General features: G+C 39.5%; 2 protein-coding genes across 3 annotated transcripts in view; one reads left to right on the top strand and one right to left on the bottom strand.

The window, feature by feature from the left end:
• PLPP1 (phospholipid phosphatase 1) overlaps window positions 1–4,203 on the top strand; it is a 55,662-nt gene extending 51,459 nt beyond the window's left edge. For both annotated transcript variants that reach the window (XM_021379590.1, XM_021379589.1), the window contains exons 5-6: window positions 2,372–2,548; window positions 3,627–4,203. In XM_021379590.1, the coding sequence (XP_021235265.1) occupies window positions 2,372–2,548; window positions 3,627–3,752 (303 nt within the window). In that variant the 3' untranslated portion in view covers window positions 3,753–4,203. The remainder of the gene's footprint in view (window positions 1–2,371; window positions 2,549–3,626) is intronic.
• Window positions 3,973–12,099, bottom strand: part of SKIV2L2 (Ski2 like RNA helicase 2) — a 39,753-nt gene continuing 31,626 nt past the window's right edge. Inside the window, exons 22-27 of the mRNA XM_021379588.1 lie at window positions 11,043–11,206; window positions 9,607–9,712; window positions 8,524–8,580; window positions 7,959–8,121; window positions 4,535–4,639; window positions 3,973–4,174 (exon numbers count right to left, since the gene is read on the bottom strand). Of these exons, the coding sequence (XP_021235263.1) occupies window positions 4,122–4,174; window positions 4,535–4,639; window positions 7,959–8,121; window positions 8,524–8,580; window positions 9,607–9,712; window positions 11,043–11,206 (648 nt within the window). The 3' untranslated portion in view covers window positions 3,973–4,121. The remainder of the gene's footprint in view (window positions 4,175–4,534; window positions 4,640–7,958; window positions 8,122–8,523; window positions 8,581–9,606; window positions 9,713–11,042; window positions 11,207–12,099) is intronic.

The following is a 12,099-nucleotide window of genomic DNA, read 5'->3' as shown; positions in this document are numbered from 1 at the left end:
AGTAGTAAGAGTCTTTGTGGGGGAGCATGACTGTCTGAGCCTATTAAAAGCAATGTGCTTGTGAAGTTACCTGTTTAAAAATAACATGGAATCTGCCATTGCAGTAGCTGGCTTATAGAAGAAATGACTCTCAATCTAATGAGCAGTATTGGAAAATCCAATTGTAACCAGAAGAGCAGCTGTTACTTCTGAAACTAAACACAGCCGCAGTCAGTCACTCTGCTTCTCTGCAGTGTGATTTCACACCCTTAACATACTTTGCTTTGGAGCAATGCAAATCCACCATCTCCCTAGCAGGGTTTTCAAGAAGGGCTTTCTGGATTTTCTGTATGGCTGCTGGAGTTGATGGCGTTCAGGTTTGCACGGAGCTCCAGATTGTAACTCTGACTAGAGACTGCTCTCAGTTCAGAAATGAGTTCTTCACATAGACCTTTCTTGTTTGCTGCTTTGTTATGCAGAAGGAAAATCAGAAATGTGCTCTGAATGCATGCTGCTTAAGGGAGATTCTAATAAAACAGTGTTTGAAGTTTGATGTGGGCTAGCGTGGAAAAAAAGAAAGCTTGCTGCTTGTGAGCTGCCTCATTTTATTCCTTCAGAAGTAAATGCAGTTTCCCACCTATCTGCAGTTGCGTAACTCTTAATAACTGTACGTCTGCCAACTACCAGAAATGCTTACATGGAAAAAAAATTTATTACAGCAAGCTAATTCTTGCTGTCTTCAGCAGAATTCAGTGGGAAAGGGGAAAGAACAGCCAGTATTGGACCCTCAGCCAGCTCTTTCCAGACTACCAGCGTGTTCTCCCTGGACCCAGCTCCTCTCTGCCTGACACATGGGGAGAGTACTGGCCTGCTGTTAGTAAATCCTGAAGCTGTGTTAATACAGGACCCTTAAAACACCTTTTGTTAGAAGAACATCATGACAACTAACTTTTGAAGTGGATCAACAATTTCCCTTTTATTCCCTTGTGGTAAAATTAACGTCCCCAGAAGCATGCCGAGCGCTGCTACTTAAAAGAAAAAAAATATTTTCCAGTTCAGGCTTAGCTGTAACTTCCTCAGAGTCTGATTTCATCCTGACCTTGCTATTAAAGAGAAGTAGTTATGGATAGCATTGATCTTTTTGACAGCCCATTTATAGCTGAAAAAGTCATCATGCCAAAGTCATGATGCAAGTTACTCAGAGAAACCAACCAACCATTCCCCAAATGTTTAACTTTGGAAAGTAGCACCTTTGTATCTACAGTGCATGCTCTGTGCTGATATTTACATTGTGAAAGCAATGCTTCTAAAAGGTAGCCCTGGCTTTTGAAGCTGTCAGCTGAGGGATTTACCAAGAGCTTAGGATGTTGTCTCAGTGCCTGAAGTCTGTGTTTTAGTTAGTCTTTCAAAATCATAGAAGCTGTCAGTTAAAGTTTGTACTAGACCTGGAGTTCCTAGACGGTATTGAAAGATGTACTTAATTTCCAAATGTATTGTTCTTCTCAGAAAATACAGTAACTGTGCTCTGTGCTTTTTTTTTTTTTTGTGACGGGATCAAGTTGCAGAATAAACGCAGTGATGTTTACAGGGTGGACTGTTAGAAGCTCCTCTGTGGCTGAAATAAAAAGTCTTGTCCTAGGTAGAACAGACAATGAAACAAAAGCGGGGTCTCTGCTGCCTTTGGGGTGTCATAGCATGAGTTTGAGGCGACCCAACAAAAGCAGAGATACACATCAGATACGTAGAACTAAGGGAGGAGAGAAAAAGAATGGGAGTTGCACGCATCCATTTGTATACCAGGCTGCTAACATGGTTAATATGCAGGTAAAAGGACTTGGAGTAGATTGAAATAAACTAGTGACAGCTGAGGAATGTGATTGAGAATAAATCTTAAAAACTGGTCACAGATCATGTAAACTTCATCTATCATCTAAACTTTGCCCAAGGTGCTAATGTGCTTTCCACTGGGAGTGAGATGGGGTTTCCTGCCTTTGAAAGATGATACAGTTGCCAGCTACTCTTCTGGATAAGAAACTAACCCGTTATCAATGCAGGAATTAAATGCTGCTATGATTTCCATGGGGTTATTTCTAAGCCTTAAATGCCTGTTATTTCCCATACCTTTATCGTGAGAATGGTCATTTGTCACATCAGTGGAAGAACAGTAAGTAAGTTCCTCTACGTCACATCAATATAGTAGCAGTAGTTCATATAAACACAAACACCACCATACTTTTGCCACTTTTGAGAGCATAGCACTTGCAGCATTTCTGGATGTTAAACTGTCTCCAAGCACAGGTTTCAGCTCAACACTTTTAAACAAACCCGAGACAACTTTATGTAACTGCTTCTGTGTTTACAGTATTTTACAACAATTTATTTTCTTTTCTAGCTTTATCTTCAGGCCAGAATGAAAGGAGACTGGGCAAGACTTGTACGTCCTACCATACAATTTGGTCTGATTGCTGCATCCATTTATGTGGGTCTGTCCCGTGTTTCTGACTACAAACATCACTGGAGTGATGTTTTAACAGGGCTCATCCAAGGAGCACTGGTAGCTATACTCATTGTAAGTAACTCCTGAAGTGTGTGCAAGTGTGTTAAATGTTTATGGTGGAACCTTAGAGTGGCGGGCAGCTCTGTTTGGAGGAAAGCATGCCTGTCCTTCCTTTGGAAAACTGCTAGAGGAGGAAAACAACTTCTTAAACTGGATGACTTCTTAAACAGGGCACAGCAACAGTACTGTGGGTAGGGAGGCAGGCTCTGGGCCAGTAATGAGATGGGGCCATTTTGTCTGTTACACAAAATACAATTGCTCCCCCAAGAGCTTTTCAACCAACTAAGATGGAAATGGACAGCTACAGTAACATAAGAAGGTATGTTTAAAGGAACACAGAAGAAGATAACAGAGGCAGAGCTGGTCCAGCAGCTGCAGGTGAGATGTGAGTTGCTGTAAGCCAAGCTCCAAGCTTGGTTCAACCAGCTTCTGGAGGAATGTGACTCAAGTGACACTTAAAAAAAATAAAATAAAAAAAAAAAAGGCAGTGCCTACTGTTGAATCACCTCTGTGATGCTTAAATCTGTTTAGATTTTGTTTTTCAGTATTGAGCATGGAATTTATCTTCCTCTTAATGGGTAAAAAATGGGTAAATACTTTGTTTCAAAGAGGAGATTAACATGTGTTCAGAGGAGGGCAACAAAGCTGGTGAGGGGTCTGGAGCACAGGCCTTATGAGGAGCGGCTGAGGGAGCTGGGATTGTTCAGTCTGGAGAAGAGGAGGCTCAGGAGAGACCTCATCGCTCTCTATAACTACCTGAAGGGAGGTTGTAGTGAGCTGGGGGTCAGCCTCTTCTCCCTTGTAACTAGTGACAGGACAAGGGGGAATGGCTTCAAGTTGCGCCAGGGGAGATTTAGGCTGGACATTAGGAAATACTGCTTTTCTGAAAGAGTGGTCAGGCGCTGGAACGGGCTGCCCAGGGAGGTGGTTGAGTCACCGTCCCTGGAGGTGTTCAAGAAACGTTTAGATATAGCGTTGGGAGACATGGTTTAGTGGGGTTGGTGGTGGTAGGTGGATGGTTGGACTAGGTGATCTTGTAGGTCTTTTCCAACCTAGCTCATTCTATGATTCTACTAATTTGTTCATTTAGGTTGTGTACGTGTCTGACTTCTTCAAAGTGAGAGGGTGTACATTTCAACCAAAAGAAGATTCCCATACAACCCTGCATGAGACACCAACAAATGGAAATCACTTCGGCAGCAATCATCAACCATGAAGAATGATTCACTTCAACTGTCTTGGTCTCTGAAAGGAAAACAGTTTCACCAGTCTAATTATGTAATATAAGCAAATGCCTTTAAAGGACTGCTGCTGCTGCTCTTGGATGCTCACTTTACCTGTATATAAGTAACACTTACTACAGTTCTGTATATCTAAACTTTACATTGTTGTTGGTTCAAGCTCTTGCTTTAAGAAAAAAAAAAACAATACCAAAAGATAGTCAAATTGTAAATTTTTATTATGAATGTGGTAACTCTTATTACATACACTGCTGTTTGTACATGCCTTGTTGAAATTATTGTGGTTTAAATATGATTAAAACAATGTCTTGACTCAAGATGGCATGTGAAACTGATGAACTTTGTTACAGGTAAAGGCTTGCAGCAAACACAATATCTCTCTTGATTTTTGTAATACCTACAAAAAAAAAACAAAAACAAAAAGTATCTACCACTCCAACTGAAACAATCATTTCTTTTGATATAAACACTGTTACAGCCTCCAGTACCAGAGTAGAGAAAGTGACTTAAGTCTTAAGTGGAAGGCACTATACATTCATTTTCAGTCAGACACTTAAAAAGCTTGACTTCTTCCACTGTTTTGGTTTAGTGTATATACTAACAGATATTATCGCAGAGGGAGAGCAATGCTCCTTCCCTTGAAGTCAGTAACAGAGGTTATGTTCCCAAATAAGGGGGGGAGGAACCCCAAAACAAAGAACAGCAGAGCTTGCCTTATATTTGGTAAAATTACTTATTGTGGAAGTGAAATACCTACCCTCTGCAAACTTATTTTCCAGCTCTGTGTTTCCAATGGCTTTTGCTGCCTGACACATTTGTCGAAGCAATTCTTCCAGCCTTCTCATACAACGAATTATGCTACCTGTGTAATAAGAGTGACAGATCACTTTGCATCTCCTGAACCAACGCATCACAAAATAATTTCTACATCATAACCTAATATCCACATTAGTTTGTTAGATTTGAAAAGATGTGCCTCAAAAATAATTTTTACTCATTCAACTTGCCAGCTCCACAAAATAATCCCAGTACTAGTGCTTTTTTACCAGCATACATGTAGTGTGCTGTCTGGTCCTTTCTTCCAGCATCATTTTGTACCTAGAGTCAAATTACTGTACACAAAATAACTGTTCAAGTAATCGCATCTACACTTTTTCCAAAAAAACCAGGGTATTTACTCTGGACATACTATATCTCTCATGAAAAAACTTTCTATGGAGAAGACTATTCTAAGAAGCTGTCATGAAAGTCAGAACCTAGGGATAATAAAATGAGACTTCTCTTCTAAAAAAAAAAAAATCTGTGTTACATCAGTTTCTACAGCACAAATAGCTTGTGTGAGGGTAGCAGTTTGTAAAACAAGGACATGATGTGGAAAAACAGACAGAAGCCACTGGACGCTGGCACATCACAGGCACCTCCCTTGAGCACCCACGCTGTGTTCTTGCATGCCTCCCATAGCTGCTGCTCACTTCCATTTACAAGGGCAATCCTTACAGCCCTTCCAGGGAATACTCACCTACCATTAAAGGGGGTGTTGCAGGACTTTATTTTTTTTTTTTGGTGTAAAAAAACCCCTGCAGTTTGGGAATAAATGACTATTGTCTCTACTTTCTTGCACAAAACAAAAGTCAATCAGCTCATTTTAACCCAGCTTCCCTCCTGCCTTAAAAAGCTTCTCTAATTTCAGTTTCTTTCCAACACACACATTTCAATTTAATGACAACTCATTTTCATTAACCCAGCACCACTGCTCCTAGTTGTGGCAAGCATACTCGGGCTTGTGCTGCAGCCATTTACTTACCACAAATGCAAGCTTTCACACTGCTGTCAACTTCAGCCAAAGCTAAAATTTGACCATCGGTACCGTTAAAATAACATAAGTCAATTTTTCTTTAAGGCTTCCTCTATGGCTTACAATAGTGGAAGTGTACCATCAACTCAAGCTTCTGTGCATAAAGTTCTGGAAGTGCCTGTTAGCCAGGGTGGAGGCACAATACTGAACATGAATCTCTCACCCGTGAAGAGCAGTCTTCCCAGAAAACACTTTTAATTGGTTTGGGAGCTCATGAAAACCCAATTTACAAACCATAAACATTGTGTCTTCCAATAGACTCTAACAGCTGGCCTATTTTTTTGCCTCTTTACTGAAATCAGTGCACAGCAGTGAAGCTGGAATTCCCTGTAATAGCACAACCTCATCACTGCTAATGGCACATTACCTGGAAGGCAAAGAAGCTCTTCAATAATCCATCACGTAGTAACACAGTAGCAATCTCAAAGTAAGGAGTTTTATTTATTTATTTAATATTTTTGTTTTTCACAGAATCACAGAATTCTTAGAGTTGGAAGGGCCCTCTGAAGGCCATCTCGTCCAACTCCCCTGCAATGAACAGGCACATCCACAGCTCGGTCAGGTTGCCCAGGGCCTGATCCACCTTCACTTTGAAAGTCTCCAGGAACAGGGCATCCAGCACATCTCTGGGCAACCTGTACCAGTGCCTCACCACCCTCACTGTAAAAGATTTTTTCCTTACATCTAACCTAAATCTCCCCTCTTTCAGCTTGAAAATATTTCCCCTTGTTCTATCACCACACATTCTGCTAGAGAGTCTGTCCCCTTCTTTCCTGTAGCTCCCCTATAGACACTGGAAGGCTGCTACGAGGTCACCTCGCAGCCTTCTCTTCCCCAGGCTGAACAGCCCCAGCTCTCTCACCCTGTCCTTGTAGGAGAGGTGTTCCATTCTGTGGACCGTTTTTGTGGCCCTTCTCTGGATGCACTCCAACAGGTCTACCCCTCTCCTAACAGACCCATGTCACTACAGCACCTTGGATAATGAGTGCAAACTCTTTTCTGATTTAGTAACATTGAATTGCATTTAAGGTACGTAACACAAGATATGTAATGTGCTTTCCATCCTTCTGGACAGTGCAGAGAAAATCAGCCCAAAATTAAAGTAAGAATCATGCATCCCCTGCCACAAAAATGGAACTTCTCTAAATAGACCTGTATGATTTAATTTTGGGGGAGCTAGCACTATTCCAGTCAACAGAAAGCACACCAAAAGGACTAGGACAGAGAATAACACAGAAAATGCTGCTGCCCCAATGTATTATTCTGATCAGTCAAGAATTAACATAAAAACACAAGCAAGCCAGCTACTACAGCTGTTTCTGTGTTTCCCTTTCTCAAAATGCATCTGCAGCCTCTCAGACCTTCCTTTCAACATGGGGGGTTCACTGAATGCAGAAACAAAGACCACCAGGATTCCTGTTACTCACAGGCACCCTGGCTTAGGAAGTTCCCAAGTCTGTGCAGTGGATTTCTCTAACACACAAATGTATTTGTTTTAAGGCCTCCCATTTGCAACCACATATAAACATGAAAATGGCACTTCAGGGAGGCAAGACAATGGTTAATGGTAATAACTTCATAAAGGATTTTCAAAATCAGTCCTTATACACACAATTTTAAGACTGGGGAACCAGCCCTATAGTTCTTCACAACTTTCAACACGCTTCATCAAAGAAAAAATTAGGTTTCTCATTCTTGCAGGACCTTCAGTTTGATGCTTTTTCGTTTTAGGAAGCATACTGGCTTTAAGTCATTCAACTTAAAAAATAATGAAAAGTCCTGATTATGCTTCCTGAAGTGACAGTTTCTAGCACTACCATTTTAGAAAACAAATGAGCCCAGGTGACAGGTTACAGCTAGGTTTTACAAACAGCCAAAACAGATGTGGTTACGTCTCACTTCTGCCATCATTAAAATAGCAGGAGGAACTTCCAGCTTAACAAAAAAATAAACAGCTTAACTAATGAGCAAGAGCGGTATTTTTTTTCTTTAATAGCAAGCACTGGGAATATGGTATTTTGCTCTGGCTAGCAAAGGGAAACATTACCATTTTTTCACAATGGTTAAGATCTCTGAGATTTATGGAAAGATTTAAAAAACATAGAGATATCTCTTTTTTAAAGGTAGATTCTAAGTTATTAAGCAGTGCAACTATAAATTAGTATATATTGTAAAAAGTTTCTTCCCACTTAGTTTTAGCCATGCAGATACTTGAATAGATCAGAGTTAAAGAAGTTAATGACCTTAAAAGACATAAAGACATTGAGAACCCAAATACAGACTTTGTGCATCTCTTATCAGCCTAAAGAAGAACTGAGTAACATACCTTCAAAGACATCAGTCATTTTGCAAATGTGAGCAAAGCTAGCTCCATTTGCCCACGTATATACAACATCCATGAGATTGGGTCTGAAAGAATTTAAGTAATTTTCTTCATCAATCTCCAGTTTTGCTTCTGCTGATACCCTGGCGATTCTTTTAGCACACTCCTTTAAAGTAAAATATTTAAAACTTGTAAGCTTAAACAGATCAAGTGTTCAATCAACAGGAATATGTATTAGTAGATACTGCACACAAGTTAAGGTTTCTTTTCCAGTACAAAATTACTTAGAAAGCAAACCACTGATCACGTTATTATTTAAATCTGCCTACACTAACAGCTTACAGTGTTGTAAGCAAGCTTATAAAGTTTCTAAAATGCATGTTCTAAATTAGCATTAAAGTTTATTGCAAACAAGATAAGCCATTACAACAGATCGTAAAACCACATGCAATCATGCCAGCCAAGTTCACTGATGATCCAGAACCATGTCTTCACTGTGTGCTGATTACACACGTGCTTTACTCACACCGCACTGACTCTGAGCTCAGGCAGATTTCTAGGGCATTACCTGCATTTGTCGAAGTGGTCCCGCCAGCTGCTCTGTCAGTTTGGGCATTTCATTGGACTGAAAAACAAGACATTAAATAACTTCATGCACTCCCCTGTATTTCCTCTAAACCAAATCAGATGCAAAAATAAAAGCTACAATGTGTGCTAATGCCACTCTAAATTATTTCTGTGACTTCTCAAACCTATTATCAAACACTCTTAATCTACTGAACTCCCTAAGTACTCCGTTTTCAAACCAAATCAGAAAACAAATATTTCTTGCACATGACAAGTACAAAAAAAATGCACTTGCTTTCTGGGCCATGAGAGAATTTCTTCTATAAACTGTTGCATAACTCTGAACTGCAAAAATGCTCACCATTTACTACTTCAGCTGTTACAAACTTTTTGTTAGGAGTAGAAAAAGGAAATGCTTTTAACAAACATCAGTGGAAATGTAAGAAAATACAGCTATATGATCACAGCTACATTTTATGTTCTGCCTCTTCAGACTTGAGTACTACTGCTGAGTGAACCACAGCATTGGACTCTAGTTCTTAATTTTCTGTCGCCTATGAGCAGTGGCTTACTCTGCCATCCCTTCTACTAACAAGAATAATTTATTAGCATCTGCTACTTTCTACCTTTAGAGTCAACCTGAGTGATAAACCTTGCTAGCCATCTGCAGTGAGATTTTATACGGAAGTTCATTTTTTAGTAGCATCAGGAAAACACAGTAAACTTCTACATAGCTTGCAGGTAGGAAAACAAAGGTATCAGGTATTAAATGCCCTCGATCTTGCTCTTCATTTGTATCAATTCCATGTGATGTTGCCACTTCCACAAATAGGTCAAGGATACTGTTCACATAACAAAGCACAGGCATGCCTCAATTAAAAATAACCTCACTCCAGAGCTTAAGAAACAGATGTTGCTAAAATCTATGTGTGTGTTTAAAGGCCGTTTGTGTTGAAACAACTTAAGAAAGGACAAAAATATGCAACGGATTGTACTATTACCATCTATTTCTGGAACTGAATTAAAAGCTCTACTGTTGGTAGATGAGAATGTCTAGAATTCATAAACCGAAGAAGTAACTCACGTTCTCTTGAAACACAAAACAGCTTAGCAGCGCAGTTGCCTGTTCTGCAGATAAGTCATTGAAGAGACCATTAAACATCATTTCTGTCAGGAGAAGTTCATCAGCACTAAAATAAAAACAAGGAAAAGAAAGCTTGGAGAAAAGACTTACTCAATTGTCATTTTTAAACGAAGTATTATTAACTATTTCATGAAGCAACTATCCATAGCTAAAGAACAAAAACTTCTTAATTTTACTCACTGGAATACAAAAAATTCATGTATTGGCTTTTTCAGAGAGATGCCCATGAAAAAGATGTTAATATAAAGTAACTAAAAGCTCTAACTGGACCAGAGATAACATCTCCTGATAGTTCATAAAAGTTCATGTTTTAACAGTTGCTTTAGTCAGTTTTTATCAGAGAGCCCATCAAGAGATTGAAAATAACAAGAGATGGTAATTGGTATTGTTGCTGCTCATAAAAAGAGATTCAACCAGATATTTCTAAGATACTGAGAAGAGGAAAAAATTTCCATCAACTTGCTTGTAGAACAAAGACTCCACTGTAAATTCTAAAAGGAAATGCATGACACCAATACAAAATCCAAACCTACTATTTGGATAAAACATCAAATTGTTGGTAAGACTACATCTCTATTTAGAGTTTATCAGATGATGCATAAGATGGGAGAAATAACTAGATTTTTTTTTAAAACGACAAAAATTGAAACTCATCAGAAAACAGATCCTGAAGGTGAGGAGTTGATAAAATGCTGCTGCAGCTCACCCATACACTATCAAATTTTGCAGGACAGATCATACAGGTAGTACCTCTCTCTCTGATCTATAGGGAAGCAGTACAGTAGTCATTCTAACTTCTAAAAATACATTATTCTATGAATGTCTGAGTTACGCACTGAAACACTGAGTCCAATTCATGACTGTCCATGGAATCTTTATGGTATGTTTCAACATATATGTACCTGCTAAATGCATTACAGTAAAACGCATCACTTCAATACATTTGTTCCAACTGCCCTATGGAACTATTTAAGCTGTAGTCTAAACCTGCTAGTGAGTTGGTAATTGCTGACACTCACTGTTACACCCATGTTTGTGTGTAACATGAGTGGCTCTGTGCTAAGAAACTATCCTCTCATGTAACATACAGTACTAAACAACAACACATATTATTACTTAAGCTGTGTAAGAAACTAGCCATTGTTACACCATCTTAACATCCATGTTTTACTTTAAGCATCTACTGTATTTTGTCCTTCAGGTGCCACCCTTACTGCTTTAGTTCGTATATTCCCTTTATAACACACCTCATGTAGTCTAAGAAGAATCTTTCTTCCAGTGGCCCCAGAATATTAAAACATAAACAAGACACGCTGATTTCTATGAGGCCAGCAAAGCATGCATGCATGACGAACACTTGGCACAGAAACAATTACCTGCTGATTTCACAAGCAACACGTCCTTTCATCTCAATGACATCGGAAGATGTGGCAAACCCCAGCCTTCTCAAAACACGCTTGCGGCATTTGAGTTCATCCATTTGTAAGACAGTTCTGGCCTTTTTCAATTCTCGCTTTGCTGCCTTAATATCCATAGCAATCTAGGGGTGTGTCAGAAGGAAAGAAATTAAGTGCTGCTCTGTTAACAGACACAATTGTCCAGAGACGTTTAACATGCATGGAAACTTCAGAACTACAGTATAATGGACACAGCACTTGAAACTGACTCCAATAATATTAAGAAGATGGAAGTTATAAATAAAGCAAAAAACACCAAAAAACTATACTGGCTCCATTCACACATAGGGAACTCTAGCACATTTGGGAAATTTATCTGTTTATCCAGAAGGAAAAAAATAAGTTAAAAAAGAATCACACAAGAGATCTTTGGTTGTGAGCTGACACTTCACCTGAGACCAGTACTACATCCCATTACCAACTCTTTCACTGAATCCAAGCCAAATGTGTTGTTTTGTGTAATTACAGCTTCTTCAGTTCATCACATCACAGATGCCATCATCCTAACAGCAGTGTGCACAGCACGGAAACCCTTGTGGAAGTTTGCTTGGTCCATTAGGTCTTACCACATAACACCTTGTGCTGCTTACGACAGAAATAAACTCACTCCTGTGAAGAGAATCCTAGAGAATTTGTTCTCTGGAGAAGCACAGCAACAAAGGAGTTATGTTTATGTGCAACTAATTTCAGTCTAGCAGGGTGCAACTCTATACAAAGTAGGTATACTGCTTCCAGGCTGGGAGTCAGAAATAAGCAGCACAATGGTTTGTATGGCAATCTCTTCAAGCTAGTAAGTCCCATCAGCTCACCTCAGCTCTGCACAAGCATATTATGAATGAGAAGTTTTAATTATCTGTAAGCATGCTGTGGTGTCCCATGCCGACTGAGTGAAAAGAACTTTAGTGGCACCTCTGCAACCTTTTAATCTCAGATGACTGTTACTGAGAAGCTTTCTTTTCAGATCCAATTCTCATCT

Source organism: Numida meleagris, chromosome Z (assembly GCF_002078875.1).
Source record: "Numida meleagris isolate 19003 breed g44 Domestic line chromosome Z, NumMel1.0, whole genome shotgun sequence".
Lineage (NCBI taxonomy): Eukaryota > Metazoa > Chordata > Aves > Galliformes > Numididae > Numida > Numida meleagris.
Note: the sequence above shows the minus strand (reverse complement) of the source record. Positions and strands in the feature narration are given on the sequence as shown.